The sequence below is a fragment of the Myiozetetes cayanensis genome, unplaced genomic scaffold (assembly GCF_022539395.1).
Source record: "Myiozetetes cayanensis isolate MyiCay16 unplaced genomic scaffold, myiCay2020 scf9, whole genome shotgun sequence".
NCBI lineage: Eukaryota > Metazoa > Chordata > Aves > Passeriformes > Tyrannidae > Myiozetetes > Myiozetetes cayanensis.
In genome coordinates this window covers 1,342,001-1,360,336 of record NW_026088185.1, presented here as the reverse complement: position 1 = coordinate 1,360,336, position 18,336 = coordinate 1,342,001, and the positions used below count along the sequence as shown (strand labels likewise).

Here is an 18,336-nt window from a genome sequence, read left to right as displayed (position 1 = left end):
TCCTGTCCCAGCAGAAAGACAGAGTAAATGAAAACACATTTGATTCAGGGACAGTCACCTTGTTGCAAAAATCCTACAAACACTTTGTGCAGTCCAGTTCCATCCCGTGTTTCACAGGGGCAGCCAAGGTGGTGCACACGTTTGGGCAAGCTCAAGACAGGGTTTGGCTGCCCAGCACGCTGTAAATCTCTCCCCAGCTCACTCATTTTCCTAATGTGGATGGGAAATGGTCTCTAAGCAAGAGAACATGTGTTTCACGTTGGGTTACGGCTCTGATAAATTGCTGGCAGATAAGGGACACGAATAAAACCTAGACAGGGAGGTGACAGCAGCTGAATTTAGCTGTGTTCACTTCTGGGAGTCTCACCACTAATTTGGAGTCAAAAGAAGAGCCAGCTAAAGGGGTTTGAACTGCACACCTAAGAACGCCCCAAAAAGCTGACTTGTGGCATTTTAAAGCAGGTTAAACTTGTAGCTTTAATTGTGACGTTGCCCCATTTAAAGGAGTGCCTGGCTTGCTCTTTAGCTCCAGCCTTCCCTGAAGTTCAATGGAAACACGAGTCCTCACCTCTCAATCCTGTCAATTTTCAGTGCCTGACGCCCAATTTGAGAAGAAACTTGTTTTGACAGAAAAATAATGACATAACAAATACTCGTAGCCACAGCTCACGGCTACCTGCCTGCTACACCCTCCCTTTTGTTACAGCCACAGCGCTCCAATCTAGGCTCAGTGGAAACAGTAAACATATAATGAAAATCATTAGACTGGAAGATTCACAGTCCTCTACTGATTCCTCGCTGTTAATCACCCAGCAAGTCAGTGCCTTGTCCTACAGGGGGTCCCACCTGCACCGGGGGCTGCGGCACACACGATACACGGCTGCACGCGAGTAGTGCTGGGTGTTGTGCTGCATCAATTCCTCTTTTATGAATTACTGATTCAGCCAATATTTACTGAGCACGAGTGTAATTCAAGTGGAAGAACCACAATTTGCCCGAGTGAAAAATGCGGTGCAGAGCTGTCGATAGTTATGGGCACGAGCCCGTGGTATCGACGTGGCAGTCGAAGGAGGGATAAAGCAGGTTTGCTCCAGCACCCAGCACCATTAACCTCCCACCCAGCATTTTCAGACTACACAGGAGTATTCAAGCACTCAATATTCCTAATTATTAATAATTCTTATAATTCCTAATAATTCTTTTTTTTTTCCCAAATGTTCTCACATAACTCTTTAAACTAAAGTTTACTAAGTTTCTCTGAAACAACCCCTTCCTTTACATAAAATAAACGAAAAGATGGTGGTAATTCCTATTTTTCTGGAAGCAAAATCTCGAGCCACTTCACAACCATTGAGGACATCTTCATGTCACAGAGGTTCGCAGCTAAAAGACACTTCAAAGGTTCACCTTTTAAGTAACAAGCAAAATGCCAACCACAGAAATTTACACCTGGCCCTTGCAACAGGAGCCTGCACAAGTGGGAGCCTTTGGCTTCCAAGGGACACACGGAGTCCCCACAGCATCCTTTAGTCCAGCAGGAGCAACCTGTGACCAGGGTCAGGGAAACAAAAATCAGGCTGTTAATAAAGGTAATTGATTCTGCACATCCAAACTGGAACACTCTGGGCAAGTTCTGTGTGCACACACAGGCACCTGTAAGTAGTTCTACCCACCTCGCTTGATGTGCTTTTAATGACTTCCTGAAAACTACTGACTGGTAGCCAACAAATGATCAGTAGTGGTTTAAGAGCACCTGTGCCTAAAATCCTCTGTGCTACAAAACCAGAAGAGATGGAACAAACAGCTAACAAGAAAAATCTGAATCTTGGCTTTCCTGACTGATGATGGCCCTTGTTTTCCTGGTCCAGTTTCCAAAATGTATTACTCCTGCTCTCCTTAACTTTGACATTCTCTCTTTGAGCAGCTTTATGGAAGCACTTCATCCTGCAGAACGGTGGAGCCTTCTCCAGCCTGGAGAACCTGAGCTGCCTGGCACAGCTGTCTGATGGCTTCACCCAGGGACACATCCTGGACGTGGTACAGACCGTCCTCAGCGAGCTGAGGCTCCTGCAGATGCCCAGGAAGCCGCTGAAGACTGTGGAGTTTGCAACTTCTCTGGCCAGACACATCCCAGTGTACAAAGAGGAGCAGGAAACATTTGAGGTGACTTCCAGAGCTCTGTTAATTGTCCTTTATCTTCCCTTGCTCATCCAGCCACACCTGATGAGGACACCTGCTCATTCTGCACATGGCTATTTGAATGAGGATGGGTGGCTCGAGGGCACCAAACACCCAACTCCCCCAGTTTGGGGCGTGCCCAACCCCCCATTATTGTGGCAGCACTCCTGGAACACTGCTCTGGTGAACCTGCTGCTGGCACCCAGCTCACACTGGGCAGAGGGGCCTTCATAAGCACAGATAAATCAAATCACACAGGTGCCATTGGTGCCACGCACTGGTCCCTTCTCCTTTCAGAGCTGAGGTGTTCACAGCAAGGCTTCCTTTACAGGAGTTTTCATTTCGGGGTTTAAAAGATATACTTTCTGCCCTCAGAGTTATAAAACCCTGAAGACAAAGCCTAGTGCATTTGAGGTGTGTTATATTCACTGGCATGGGGTGCCCAGAGAAGCTGTGCCTGCCCCATCCCTGGAAGTGTCCAAGGCCAGGTTGGACAGGGTTTGGAGCCACCTGGGCTGGTGGAAGGTGTCCCTGCCCGTGGAAGGGGTTTGGAAATAGATGATCTTTCAAGTCCCTTCCAACCCAAACCATTCTGTGGCTCTGTGATTCTGCACATACCTCAAATATAAATGGATAACACTGCAAACAGATCCTTTTTCCACAGGTAGCAGCTCTTACTTTCCCCAGACTAGGATTATCTTTATGGAGTGGTGAGCTCTGCTTTCACTGTGTTGCTTTTAGTTTTCCCGTGGATGGGAACAGTTTATCAGGCTTAAGTACAGGTCTATAACACATTTACAATAGTCACTTCAGTGTAGCTTAGGGGCAGCTGAGCTGGACTTGAACAAGCTGGTGGCGTGCAACACTCGCAGCACTGACTCCCCAGAAAAATGGCACAGTGCTTGACTGAGGCCCTTCAAGCCTCCTCAACACCAGTAAAAGCCTTGACCCCTGAACAGAAAACCCTGCTGTGCACCAGGGAACTGCAGGCAGCCCACACCAGGGGCTTTAAGTGGGATAGGACCCACACTGCAGCCAGGAGACCCCAAAAGAGCTTCCTCAGCCCCTTATCACCCATAACTTCTACCCAGACCCACTTATAAACCCTCCATTTTTCCTGGCTGAAAGGTTTCCTTGTCCTGCTGCTCCCTGAATCCCCTCTGGGCTGGAATCCCCATAGCACATCACACAGCAAACAAGATGCGTTTCCTAAAATCTTCGTCCCAGGCTTCTTCCACTGCTGACCTAGTGACAGCACATATTTCTCCCAGCCCTGCTGAATGCTTTCCCATGTCCATTTAGATCCATTTGGCTCACTCAGCACAGGCAGCCTTTGTGATATTTGGCAAACTGCTCTTCCCCCCCACCCCACCCTCCCCAATGCTTCCCATCTAAACCAGTATCCTTCCTCAGGGAAAGGCTGATGGTTCAGTGTTGCAGAAAAGGGAAAAAAAAAAGTCACTCTGTCATTCCCAGCTCCAAGTAGTAATCCATTTGTACCCTGGAACACGAGAGCAGGTATTTTTTAGTGTGAGTTTAATTTGAAAATATTATCCCACTTCCTATAAATGTGCCTGTTTTGGACAGCACTTCATTCTGAACAGGGCTAAAAAGTGATACTGTCCTCAGTGTCCCAGGATAATCCTCTCCTTGCATTAATTACAGCCCTTCAGAAAGTATTTCCTTTTATCTGTTGGGATTTTGTTTCCCCCTTAAACGTCATGGAGCCTTGCCCCAGCACCTGTGTGATGGCACAGGGCAGGAGGGTTGTCAAAACGGCCTCGTGCATTAATTAACTCCAATATCTCCATCTCTCCTCACATTGAAGTCCCTCTTCCCAAGCTTCTAATCACTGCCATTTCTGAACCTTTTCCCTTTGCTTTGTCCCTTATTGAAGTGGGGCAGCTAAAACACTGTATTCAAAGTGAAGATTAGCCCTGTGATGAATCTTTGATTCCTTTTCCCTGGAAGCATGAATCTCCCTGCTTGACATTTATATTCTGCCAGTGTTCCAAAATGAATATAAATAATGCAAAATTTGTGTTAATGTGATTTCTTCATTCCATTTACTCAAATTTCTGGCCCAATTATACATCCCCATTTTTTTTTTGAAATTATAAATTAGTGCACCAGGGTGGTTGATACAAATCTTTACGCAGAAATAATTGTAGTCCTGGAGAGGCAGAGCCATCTACCACACTAGTTCTGCCTGGCAGTGGCTGGAATAAAATCACAGAATGATTGGCCTGGAAGGGACCTGAAAGCTCATCCAGTCCCACCCCCTGCCACGGGCAGGGACAGCTTCCACCAGCCTAGGTTGCTCCAAGCCCCATCCAACCTGGCCTTGGACACTTCCAGGGGTGTGGTGTCCACAACTTCTCTGGGCAATGCTGATATTACTTAAAATACGTAAGAAAACCCATTCCAGAGACTGTGGACCTCATCCCTCAAACAAGCAAACATCTTAACTCTGATCACTCACCCACTGCCAGTAACTCACGTCCCAGATTCAGATGCGAATGGTAAATCTACTTTTATTTTAGCCACATCCGAGGAGCTAATTTCATTTATCTCATGTGGTGTTTCCACCAGTCAAGGACTCAAAAGCAGCCTGTTGTGTGCCCAGCAGGCAGGTTAGTTTTGTGCACTGAAATGTGTGCACAAAGAACTGAGAAGAGAACAGGAAAAGACATCTCAAGTCTCTCGGCTCCTCCTGCCACCTACAGCAGAGCCCGTGGTCACTGACCCAGAGCTGCACCCACCAAACAGCACTTTCCACCCCACCAAGCTCCCAGAAAGCTGTTGGCCAGGTTTTCCTACTCTCTTACTCTCTGCATTTCCACTCAAAGTCTGGAGAATGTTATACACAGGACAGCGGAACGGGAGGGAAAACAAAATTCGTGTGGCCTCGCGGTCTGTCACACGGGAGGCCAGAGACACCACTGGGTTCTGATTCCTTCCCCCAGCTACTCCTGGGGAAGTTAATTCATCCTGAAAGTCACAGTCACCACCCTGTCCTTCTTATCCTGCTCGTGGGCAGGACCAGAAGCAGCTTCCTCCAAAGTCTCCCCTGCTCCATCCCATCCCAGCCCTGTGTGTTCTCCTGGCAGAGGAGCAGCTTGGCCCAAGCCCATCTTTAAGACAGCAACATTTAATTGCCCCAGACCACTGCACTGAGAGTAATTCCTACCCACTGCTAACTTTAAAGCATCACCTTCTCCTTCACTTCACACAATTTTCACATGGCCTGGGGCTGCCTCACTGACATTGCAGTCCAGGAGCTTGGCAAGTTTGCAGAGCAGCTCTGCCGAAACCATTTACAAGCCACAGGCCCGTGAACAGGCATCTGAAAGCAATAAACAGGTTTTTAATGTTCGGGGGTTTGTTTTGCTTCTTAAAGATCCCTCAGTGAAATCACCACTGTCTGGGCAGATCTGCAGAGCCACGAGAAGTTTGTGATCTGGCTGGGGCCAAGTTCAGAGCAGAGGGGGTTTTGACAAGAGCTGTAATTCCCTAGAAATGGAGCTGATGGTGGAAGTTCTAACATTTCCATAACTACAGCAACACAAATGGCCCAGCTGAGCATTGCTGCTAATGAGACTCAGTTCCATCAACTGCTGAACTTTCTTGGAACAGGAAGGTTCTCAGGAGACCTGAGGGTTTAATTTCAGCTTCTCCAAAAGCCAGCTTGGATTTTAAGAGATTTGGATTTTTTTTAAGGAATGCTCCATTATATCAGTAAAACATTTACCTGGTCTTTCCTTTTTTATTTCTTTTTTTTTTAATTTAATTTTATTAAAGCATTCAAATGGTTTTTTTTGGTTTTCCAGGCTTGGTATGCCAAGACACCGCTGGGGAGAGCCTGGAGCACAGCACTGGCAGAGAGGGAAGCTGAAGATGGAAAAGCAAAGAAAGGGAAAAAGTAACTTCAAGATTTCTGCAACACAGTTCTACTTCACTGGGAAGGGGAAGACATTAGGAAAGCAGACATGGAAGAATAATGTACCTCAAGTTATAGGTATTCCAGGAAAGAAAATTCCTTTCTGAATGAATTTTAAAATGTTTAAAAAATAAAAAAAAAATCCAGAGAGACATCAATGTGACATGTAGCTCTCAGAGGACAAAGAGTTAATGACCACTGACTCCTCAAGCATTATTTATTCTAAGAGATTTTAAGGGGCAGGAGGGCTCATTACTCAGGACTGTAACATGCCATCAACTTTTAGGCTACACTCATTTATTTCAGCAAGTAACTCTCCTTAAAAATTGATGTCACATTAATGCCTTTCATTACTTTAATATCCTATATGCTTTATAAAACTAACTGCTTTCTGTTAGGTCTAACACATTACAGTTCCCAATAAAACTATTACAGCTATAAAGACTGTTTTTTAATTGGGGTGGCTTAGGAGACACTTTAATCAGTCTACCACAAGCTGGATATTTACACAGCTGCACGAGGACCATCACCTTTTGATGCCTTAGCACGGACAAATTCGTATTTGTGGGTGTTACCAGAGAACATGAATAAGCAGAACAAAGGCCAGGTTCATTTGGGTGGATGTCCTGAGAATCTGTTTTGCTACAGAAGGCAATGCCTGGTTATCTTGTTTGCAATGTATTTATTGTTTAATGTACCTTGTTTGCTCACTAATCAGCGATTTTGGAAGCAAACTGTTTATAAACAGTGCTCAGGACACCCTAAAGCTTTGGGAAATCCTACAAGACACTGATGGAGACAGCACCACCTCTATGCCAAGCACAGGATCACGTGCACCAGCACACCTTTTATAAATAAGAGGCACAAATCCCTGTTTTCACCCCTGCTCACGGCATTCCTGTGTGGAGCTGACAACAGATAACTGGCAATAGCTGGAAACACAAGGCCCACCATCCCCAGGGAGCCCAAGGACCTCTCTGTGCCCGTATGGACAGGCTGGGAGGTACAAGATGGGCAGCACCACTCTAGGAAGCTGCTGGGAAGGGGATGGCATTGACTCTCTCCTACTCCTAAGAGGAAATCCAATGGAAAAAGATGCTCCTGGAAACAGAAATGTCTGAGAAAAAGAGGCCTGGGGGGATTCCTAGACGTAACTCACTGCACAGAAAACAATCCAAGCACTCGTGTCGCTGCACACAGTGGAGGGAAATGGATGGGTCTGGTTAATAAAGGGAATTTTCTCCCTGTGGGAAGAATAGACTGCCATGCAATCACAGCACGTGGGACAGAGCCACCCCAGTCTGGGCTTTCTGTGGTCCTCTGGCTGAATTTTGCTTCCTAGGACAGGGCTCCCCACGATTTCACCCTTCCAACCTCGAGGCTGCCAAGGAGACCCAAGTGATAAGAGAGGAAACAGTGGTCACATCTCCTCTGTGCAACTCCTCAGGGCATTTTTGGTGCACACAAGTCCTTCTGCAGCCATCCCAGCAGCAATCCAGCTGCTGGAGTCCCCATACAACCTCCAGAAGGGACTGCCAGCCCCTGGATTTAATCACTTGCCACAGAGCAGCCACAAACTTTGGTTTTCTTTCCCTTCTTCTTTCCCAGCAGACACTTGTTGCTTGGGGCAGGCTACTGCTCCCCAGATTTGGCAGCACAACCCAGCTTTATAAAACAAGGTACTTTTCAGCTTCATCCCTGAGGAGAAAAGCCAGGCTCTCCACCCCCAGAGGAGGCAGGGTTTGTGTTACAGAGCCTCATCTCTGCTCTCGCCCGCCAGGAAACTAATTTGGATAATTCTGTCCTCAATCTTGCCGACAGGGGAACACTCCTCTGCACAACAGCCCTGACAGCACAACGTGATGTGATGGAAGGGCCACATTTAGGTGGGACGTAAGCAAGCCCATTAATCCATATTTCAGCAGGTTCAGGGGCAATCTCAGTAGCAAAGGAATGCACTGACTGGCACCATCCATCTCCAGGGCACGGCTGTGACCTGCAGGAGGGATGCTGAACCTCCTGCCATCCCCAGGCATGCTCCCAGGGCACAGAACCTGCAGCTTTCCTCCCCTGATCACCAGTGTGTGTGGGGAAAAACACCAGGCATTTTATCCTGTGGGTGTAGCTCCCCATGGTTGGTGCTTGCAGTGTAAACTGCATTTCTTTGGGTTTTTTTCCCCATGGGGATCTGGAAGCCACAGCCTGGGGGGATCTACATAAAGCTCTGTGGGTGCAAGAGGTGACAAAGTGGTCAACAAAGGATGGTGAGGCAGCCTGGGATAGTGGAAGGTGTCCCTGCCCGTGGCAGGGGGTTGGAATGACGTGATCTTTAAGGTCCTTCCCAACCCAAATCCCAGTCCCATTTTGGGATTCTGTAAAGAAGAAAACCTCTGTAGTTGCCAAGCCCTCGATCTCCTTGGGAGAGTCCTCTCACAGGGATGTAAGAGGAGAAATTTTAATGCTATTTATAATTATGATTACGGAAAGTGCAGCTACTTGAAAAATGAAGCAGCTGCATCAAGCAGAGCCCACAACCAGTAATTTCAGTGCCAGAGGCTGAACTGCTCCATTAAGTAGCCCTGGGTGGATCTCCAACACCCAGCCCACTGTGAGGCTGAGCAGTACTCTCACAGGAATCCCTCCAGAGATGCTCCTCCAACATCTCTACATAGAGCTCTTTCACCACAGAAAAAGAGAGAAAAGAAGGTTGTGGCTTTGCTAAGCCCAGCACAGGGCAATTCACTCTGCTCTCCAGCCACAGCAACCCCAGAACATGATGGAGGAGGAAGATCCCCTTGGCTACACCATCATCCCCACTGAGTTTCCAACAAGAGGTGAGTTTTGAGGGACAGCAGAAAGGGAGGACAGGCTGCTTTGCCTCCTGGTGGGAGGTAATCCAGCAGCACCAGCAAAGTTGAGAGGAGAAGCTGTCGTGCTCATTTATATATGTAAGTGATCTAGAGAATTATCAGCTAAATTATTGAAATGTCCCATTACTATTAAATTACTGGGCATTCATTGTAAGAACAGTCATAATACAGTAACTAATTCGGTATTAATGTGAATGTCAGCGTTTCATTGCAGTTATTTTGTACTTCATCATAAGATAATTTACCAATAAATTAATTGGCTTAATTGCTTCCTCCAAACGCGGGAGAACTACATATGACAGGACTTTTTCTTCAAAGTCTTTCTGCTTTAACCACACCAAGCAGGAACACCTGGAAGAGGGAGGCATCACCTCCACGCTACCCCACCCACCCGTGACACGTCTCCCTCCCGGCACTGAGCTCCCAGGGATGCAGCTGCCGTGCAGTCAGTGCTGCCTTTGCCCAGGAGCTCTGGAAAAGTTTATTGCTCTTTTCTTCTCCGGGAGACTCGGTGGAAAAGCTCCACCGAGAGCGCAGTGGGCAAGGACAGCTGTTTCCTCCTGTCTCTGGCTTTAAATGGTTTTTAATGGGTTAAAGAGTCTTTTGCGAGGTGCTGGGAGCAGATTGCACGGCGCTCAGCGTGCTCCTCCATCACCAGGGAGAGGGGATCAGCCTGACCGCAAAATGCCCCTAAATCTTTATTTTTTGCTGTCTTTCTGGACAGTCTGCACCACGCCAGGCTGGCCAACAGACCAGCTCCAGGTGGGAAACAACCCAAGGGAATACATCTTCTTCCAGCACGCCCTCAGCGAGACGAGTCCCAACCACCCAGCACCTGTGGGAGCTTTTTTATGTAAGTTGCCATCAGAATTTAAAAAAAAAAAACAAGCCGACATTTCTCAGCAAAACCCCCCAAATCCGGTAACACAAAGTGAAGCTGACTGTTCTATTAACTCCCATCCTGCATCAGCAATTTTCTAAAGTGTGGAAACATTATAATTGACTTTTCTGCTAGTAGCGAAATGTCATTTTTCCTTAATACTCCCCAAGTCAGTAACGCATTTCAAAAGCCTCCGACGCCACTACCACAACAGGACTTACAAATTAGCACATTTTTAGCTTTTCATTAAACACAATGCCCCCCAAAAAAAGAGAAAAGTCTCATCGTATTAGGGTTTCTCTCCTCATTATTGAAAGTACTGCGACTTTGGAACTTCGAGCAGCAAATTATAATGCACTCAGCCTGGGTCCATTGTAAATCAGGGCTTCAAAAAAGGTGTCATGTAGTCGGGCCCTCTTCAAGCACTGAAAATATTGGAGTCTATTTGAAAACGCCTTCTGTACTTTCTCACTAGCCTTGCAAATCATCGCAGCACCGGGTAGAGAGCTCCCTTTTATTTTTTGCCTCGTGGCATCAAGCCATTTCTATTCCGACCAGAAAAAAAAAAGAGGATTATTTCTTGCTGGGATTTTAAAAAAAAAAAAGAAAAAAAAAAAAAAAACCCCACACCAACAAAAAAAACCCCATACCCTACACCTAAGGTAACAAACTGCACAAAATCCCCAGATCATTTCGGGCTCCTGTTCCCAGTGTCCGTGGGGCTGCCCTCCCCAAGGAGAGGGGGTTTCTGCAGCCTGGGACGCTCCCATCCAATGATGCTTTTCAGGGACCACCACTAACACTTGGTAAACCCGCACGGTGCCCACACGCCTCTGGCTGACTCCCAAAAGCTCCATGACAAGGGGGTGCCACCCTGGGAGGGCACTTTGGAAAAGGGGTTCTCTCTTTCGTTGAGCAAAACCAGCACCAGCCCCTTTTCGGCTGCCACCGCCTCCTGCAAAAGCACCAAAGGCAGGCAGAGTTGTTACAGCCCTCGGCTGGAGTCCCATTTCTTGGCACAGAGGGAAAATAACAGAGCATGTGCCAGCATGGGAGGAGGGAACGGCTTCCACTCCGCTCCCAGAGCCCCCAAACCAGGTAGAATCACAGGGCAGGGCAGTGCCAGGCTCTGCTCCCACCTGCCCAGCAGCCTCAAAGCCAAAGCGTGGGAAACGCAAATTTCACACCTCTCCCCGCTTTCCCAGTCCTCTGAAAAGTGACTCGTCCTGTCCCTAATCTCTTCCGCACCTCTTCGAGCAAAACCAGAACCACGCACTTTCCTACAGCTCTGACTCTCCTTAAAAACGTTTGTGTTTAAACTGCTCAAACTAACCAAAAAAAATCATCATTAACGAGACAACTAAAGGCAGCCTGAAGCAAAGGGGGAGAGAATCCCAAACTAGGGCTGTTCCCTTCCCAGGAGGGCAGCTCCAAGCCAGCAGCAAGGCAAAGGGCATTTCGTGACATCCTCTTCTTTCCGCTCCCTTGCTTTAGGCTCTTTCCCAACCGGGAAAAGAGAACCAGGGGCAGGGATTAATGGAAGCTCGGGAAGCTTGGGAAGGGGCTCAAGGCACAGACAACTGCAGCACCCAAACAAGCAACGGGAAGCGAGGAACCGCGTACCAGCAACGCGAAAAAAAAAACACCCGCAAGGAACGCACCTTCTTGTCCTCGAAGGGCCACGGCCTCTGCAGGGAGACACATCCACGCACGGTCACCGGGAGGAAAGGGGAGGTGGGGCTGCTTCGCCTCTTATCACCCAAAAATGCGGGGAAACACCCGCAGAGATGGTGAACTCGGATCACCTGGTGCCCCTTTAGCAGGACAGACCCCTCAGGTGCCGGGGGCGGGCGGGGCACGGGGGGCTCAGGTGTTGCTCATCCAGCTTTTACTCCCACAGGTGTCCCCAGGGCCCACATCAGGCTGTCACAGAGCCTCAGCCGGGTCTGGCGCTGGGTAAAAGCCTGTCCTAGAGGTTTCCTTCCAAATGTGCGCTTTTGAGAGGAAAAATCGCGGGGATCTCCTGCAAGGTCCCTGCTGCCCCGCTGACCTGCTCATGGGAAGAAGGAAAGGCCTCGTGATGAAGCAGCCACGAGTGGAGCAGCCACACTGGGCAAGGATGGAACATTTCCATCCCAGGCACATCTTTTTTTTCTTTTTTTTTTTGTCCCAGCTCCTGGGGTTCTGAATCGTACAAGGAGAAAGTCACCACATCTGCCCACCCAAGGGCTCCTTAATGGAGTGGGACTTTGGCTTCCAAAGTGAAAATAACTCGGGATCAAACTCCAGGGAGGAAAAAACAAACAAACAAACAAAAAGATAGAAGGGAAACAATTCGTAGAACAATGAAAATCTAAGCATCAGCCATTAAGGCTGGATGGGCCATGATGGGGCCAGCCTTGGTGAAAGCACGAGGAGAGGTTAAGGGCAATCCCGTCCTCTCCTTGGGAGTGATTGGAGCAGTGAACAGGCCGGGAGATGAGCAGGAGGAGATGGAAATCGTGCAAACGAGCCCGCGGCCAGCAAAGCCATTATCCCCACTCGGCACAAAGTTTGGGAAGTTACACCCATAGCTGTCCTAACTAATGGCCCCAAAACCTCCCCAGTCCTTACAGTGTCTACCCACCCAGAGCCAGGGTCCTGCCCTGAGCCCCCACTTCATTTTAGACTTGCAAAGCCATCCCAGCTGCGTCACCAGCACAAAGCTCTCAGTTCCGGGATGTCCCTACCCTGCTGGTGACATTCCCACCACCCCGGGGGGAACGCGTCCCGCTCCGCCGGCTGACAGGGATAGCGGACATTCCAAGGTCCTGCCCCCCTCTGTGGCTGCCAGGGTGGGGTTGAGCTCAGGGAGGGCAGGGCTGGCAGCGGGTGATGTGCTGACAGCTCGGCGGGGTGATGGACGGCCCAGGTGCCGCAGCCGGGCCCCGAGAACCGGCTGCCTCTTCCCAACCTGTAATTTCCAAGGCGGTGTTTCCAGCCCCTGCCCCACAAGCGACGGGAAGAGGGGGCGGGAACGGGGAGGGGGGCAGAGCCGAGCAAAGCAGATGGCTCTGTCGTTAAGTGCAGCTGCACCAGGAGAGGTCGGAGCCTGATGAATCGGGCAGAGTCCCCACTAATTAACGCTGACACGCCAAGTTCAGGTCTGTCCACCGGTGAGGAATAAATCAATCCCCTCCAGAAATGGATATGGGCAACAAGGGCTAGTTGAGTTTGTTCTCCTGCATCCCAGGGGGCAAGTAATTATCTCCACAACTTTCCATAAATAACTTCCACAGCTACCTTACACTTTCAGGTGCCAAAGACTGATTATGCTCAGGAGCAAAACAGCAGGGACGTCAAGAAACCGAGTGAAGGGCTTGTTGAAGCTTGTGGTGCCATCCAGTTCCTCTGCTTCTACCTCCCGTGGTGCTGGCAGTGCTGGTCCTAGTGGAATTCCAGCCAGGGAATGGGGTGAATCTGCTTCAGTTTCCATCAATATGGGGAAAAGGACTGGGGTCTGAGTCTTGAGGTGCCCAGCGCTGTCCCCTCACCCTGCAGAAGCTGTGGCTGCCCCATCCCTGGAAGTGTCCAAGGCCAGGTTGGATGGGGCTTGGAGCAACCTGGGCTGGTGGAAGGTGTCCTTGTCCATGGCAGGAGGTGGGACTGGATGGGCTTCCAACCCAGACCATTCCAAGAAAGAGTTTGGGGGCTTTTTTCACTGAATTATTTACATCTGACAAAGGAAGGCCACAATAAACTAGCGTAGCACAGAACCTTTCCATATTATATAGAGCCATTAAAGGGAAATGTTTAAATACTATCTAATTTCCAATAAAAACTGGACAAAAATCAATGCAGCCTCAGGACAAGTTTATATTTCACTGGGCAGCAGTTTTCAAAGAGGAGCTGAGCAGCAGCAGCCCAGACATCTCCGCTCGTGCAACTGCATCTGCAGAAGTATTTTTAGGGGAGGCACAAAGTGTGACCACCCTCCCCTTCCCAGGGATGTGTGTCCTGGCAGTCCTTTATCCTTGCTCTTCCTGGAGCAAGGACTAAGTTCAGTGGCAGCTGAGCTTGGGGAAGAAGCTGGTGCTGAAGCAGTTTTGGTGCTGTGTGTGTCGTGCTCCTGCCTGTGCCAGGAACGGAATGAGCTTTCCTTGCAATGTGAAGGCAGCTCAGACAATTTAAGTCGTTATTAATAGACACACTTGATCTGAGGAAGCAAAATGCCTAATGTTTTGTTAAATGAGGTGTGCTCTGCAAACAGTGGAATGCAGGGAGAAGATTCAGATGCTCCCCCCGCATTAGAGATTAATGAGTGCAAGGCCACCACTAACAAAGTGCTCATCCTCACCCATATCCGGGGCTCTGGGCTGTGCAGGAGCATCCCTGCTGAAGGAAGGACACAGCAGGACGATCCCAGACTTAATTTTTTGCAGGGAAATGTTTAAATATTAAACATCTGATATCCTTGGACCCTGGGGAATGCTGTGATCACAGGTGATGTGCCCAAGGCCGTGCAGCACACCAGTGGCAGGGGAAAGGCTTGAGGGCTTCCAGCCTTCCTCCACCACCCAAAAATAGCTGCCTAAAGGCAACAAGCGGTTTACAAGCAGTTGAAACCCTCCCATTCTTCTTCTAAACCCCGACAGGGTCCTTCTCCCCCAACTCCTGGGTGCCATCTCCAGTCTGCAGTAAATCACTGTGCACAAATAAGGTTACATGGGGAGGGACAGACAGCAGTCAACTCAATTTCTTTATTTGGTTTTTTTTACTTCCTTAAACACCAAGCATCATTTTCCCACTACCTGCAAATAAACCAAGTTTAATCCAAGGGGTGCTGCAGCAGCAGGGCCTGGTGACCGCCTGACCCTCGTTGTACCACGTGCCCATCAGCATCCCACCCTGCTGCAGTCATAAACACGACACAGTAGAGCCTTAACTGGATTATAACCAGACAATATTTCCTTCTCTTCTGCACATACCAACCCTCCCAACACGCTCCCACCTGGCTTGGGTACCTTCATTCCCAGCAAAGACAGCTTTTCCCTCCCTGGGGAACTGGTGAGCAGCCTTTTAGGCACACAGAGTGCCCCAGGCAGCTGGTTGCAGTCAGGGTGTTGGCTTACCTGCTCCTGGACATGCACACACCCAGGGAATTTTGCTTCCCCTCTTGCCAGTCTCGATCCAAGCAGCCCCCTGAGAGTAACGAGCTGGATGAGCTTTAAGGTCCCTTCCAACTCCAAACCATCCTGTGACTCCCTTCACACACCCCAATGGTGTTGCCCACGGGGTGAAAAAAAGACGCCATGATCCATGGCAAGGCTCCCCATGTGATCCCAACATGTTCCAGCTGCATCAGCAGAGAGGAAAAAAAAAAAAAAAAAAAGGACATTTTAGTTCCAGGCTTGTTGCACAACCCAACCTCACACACCTTTTTTCCCTCCTCTTTCCTATTTATCCTGCAATCAGTGTGTTCCACATCCCAGGTCCAGCACACTCTCCCCAGGAGATGCTCAGGATGGGTTTTGTTTTGGTTTGGTTTTGTTTTTAATAAGGAGCTCAGTCACTTGATATCCTGATGAAACTGCTTAGGGCCATGGTGAATTCCATCCCCTGCCAGCTCCTACAGAAAGCCACCCTGGCTTCAACCCTCTTCCCCTTCAGGCAACAGGTGGTGAAAGCAAAGTTCCCACTGCAGATCCAACACGTCATGGACCAGGTCACGAGGAAAGTGTTCTGAAGAAGGAGAGCAGCCAGAGAGGAAAAGAACTGCAGATTTAAAGATGTAAATATCTTGATCCCAGCTTGTAAATAACAGTCTCTGCAAAAATCAAATGTTGATCAGGTTTTGATTTAGCCAGAAATCTAGGGATGAATCAAACCCATCCTTGGTGGGATGAGGGTTGGAAGGAGCAGGATAGGTAAGGGAGGATGCTACGAGCAGCCCTCATTGTTAATAAGGAGCTGGCTTGAACTCCTTCACCTGAGCTCCCTTTGGACCTTAAAGTTTCAATCTCCAACCTCCAAACCATCGTAAATTCCCTGTGATTCCATGATTTTAGGCTTCACCAGTCCGCTCTCCCCCTGGAAGGGACAGGGCAACCAAACCAACTGGAGTGTGGGAGAGGACCTCACAGTCCCCCAGAGGTCCAGGTGTCCTGGGTTTGGCCAGCTGGTTCCAAGCCTGAGGAAAAAAAAAAATCAAAAAAATCCGCATCTCTATGAAAAAAATGAGCCCTTTCCACCGATTTGCATGTTCTGTTCCCCTGGAAGCTGGAGGGGGAATGGCAGGTGATCAGACAGAGCCACCGTGGGAACAGCTGAGTGATAAAGCCCTTGAATATTGGGGGCTTTATAATGGAAATGCTGAGAGACCCTTAACTACGCCCGGCGCGACGGGGGCTGCTGCAATAACTGAGCCAACTCCCTCGGAAGATCAAAAATTAATAGACATTTCAGACAGGTTTTGAGGTTTTCGACCACTGCTTTTCAGTGGCAAAGACTTTGCTAAAGTTGGAGACTGAGGAGGTCAAGCTTTGGGTAACACAAACATTTCCTCTTTGATTAGGGGGAGACTACTTTACCTCGCCTTCTTTTTTTTTTATTTTATTTTATTTTATTATTTTTTTTTCCGTTGAGTAGTAGATTTTAGGTCATCCTTAATTTTTTACTGACAATAAAGAGCAGGTCATTGACCTACATAGAGAGCTATTTTATTTTTCTCCCTCTCGATAACAATGGCCAGAACACCTATGTGCCAGGTTCTTCTGTATTCCCATATACTCGGCAATTCACCATGGGGGCAGGACTTAAAACCTTTGAGCCTCTCAGTGACTGGGATAAAAAAAAATTATCTGGGCTTCCTTCCAGCCATTTGAGCTTCAGAATCCATGAGATTTCAACAAAAAGGATATCAGAGCTTTAATCTAGGAGCTTTTTGAAGAGACGGAAAAAAAAGTTCCAGTAAAGTTCAGTCTTACCTTCTTCACTTTAGGAGCTGTTCATGCCAACGTCGGCCTATTTAGTAGAGTTCCTCTCCTTGACCTCTTTTTTACAGCCGAGATAATTAACATGGTGGGGTAAGATGAGTCTCTAAATTCACTGCACTCTCTCCCCGGCGCTCTCCCTTTTCCCTCTTAAAGCTGGGATGATTAAAGGAGCCTGCCTTTATTGGCACCCCGAAAAAAAAAAAATAAAATAAAAATAATTGAGGGGGAAGAAGAAGAGACTCGGCGGCGGCGGGGAGGGAAGAGCAGGCGTGGGGAGGTGGGAAGGCACATGGCAGGGATGCAGGACGTGGCTCCCACCTCCCGGCACGGTGCCCACTGGGGAAGGGATGCCGGACACCAGCACCTCCGTGGAGTCCTCTTTCAGACCTGGGAGCCTCTCTGAACATCCCAGGTTTCCCAGGGAGAGCCTACCTGGAGAGAAATTGGGCCCTTCCACAGAGGGAACAGGGCTCAGTCAAGCCAAGGGATGGGAGAAGATGCCACCCCTACCTCCAGACAACTTGGGCTTCTGGTTGAGGGTTCACTCCTTCAAGCTTTCACTCCACCCTGGGAGCTGAAACCAGAGCGATCTTCCTGCTCTGAGCCTCCAGGGCATGAATAGTGGGATGAATCCAGGCAGGAGGACAGTCCATGCAAGGATTGATGGGGTAGGGAGCGAGCACAAGAGCTGCCAGGGACAGGATGGGTTTTGCTTACGGGGAGTGCTGGATGAGGGAAGCTCACCAGTGGGAGGGATTGGCAGCAAACAGGAGCCAAGCAGGAAAGCAGGCACCTAAAAAGGCCACACGGCCAAGATAAGGTTCCCATGGGTACAGACCTGGTGGACCAGCTCCGTGGCACTCTCCAGCTATTCCAGCAACATCCTAGACCCACTGTTCCTTCTGGCTATGGGAAATAAGCATCACTACAAATAATAAAAAAAAAAAAATCAGAAATTTGAAAAATCAGCACTGAGCCTCATCTAGGGCTAAACCTCACCCTCTGCTCGGTTTAGCCTTGCTAAAGACAAGACTTGGAGCATTTGGAACCATTATTTTGGGAAGTCATCCTCCCACCGGGAAAAATCAGCTCCTTCCTGGGTCCTGAGCAAGAAATAAGGAGCCCAGAATCAGGGGCAGGGCTGACCCTGCAAGATGTGACAACACGAGGGCTTCTACAGACGAACCTTTCTTGGGCCCCAGGGAGAGGGGGAAAAACAAACTGAAGGATTTTCCTTAAGAAAACTGGGCATCTGAGTGGGGTTTTGGGACAGGAATTGAAGGAGTCTGCCTTAATTTCTTTCAGGCTCCACTGCCCCAACCTCCTGCTCCTCCTGCTGGTTATTCACAGCATCCCGTTTAAAGCCAAATCCCACTTTTTCCCAGCCTGGGCATTTTTCATCTCCCCCTGAGCTACAGGCAGGCAGGATCCCATCCTGGCAGTGGGATGGCAACGGGCACATCCTGCCCTGGCTCCTTGGGGGGGGTGAAGAAG

General features: G+C 48.9%; 1 protein-coding gene across 1 annotated transcript in view; it reads left to right on the top strand.

Annotated features, from left to right (window-relative positions):
• Nucleotides 1–6,175, top strand: part of IQCA1 (IQ motif containing with AAA domain 1) — a 97,634-nt gene extending 91,459 nt beyond the window's left edge. Inside the window, exons 18-19 of the mRNA XM_050340538.1 lie at nucleotides 1,925–2,163; nucleotides 6,009–6,175. Of these exons, the coding sequence (XP_050196495.1) occupies nucleotides 1,925–2,163; nucleotides 6,009–6,104 (335 nt within the window). The 3' untranslated portion in view covers nucleotides 6,105–6,175. The remainder of the gene's footprint in view (nucleotides 1–1,924; nucleotides 2,164–6,008) is intronic.
• Nucleotides 6,176–18,336: the final 12,161 nt, after the last annotated feature.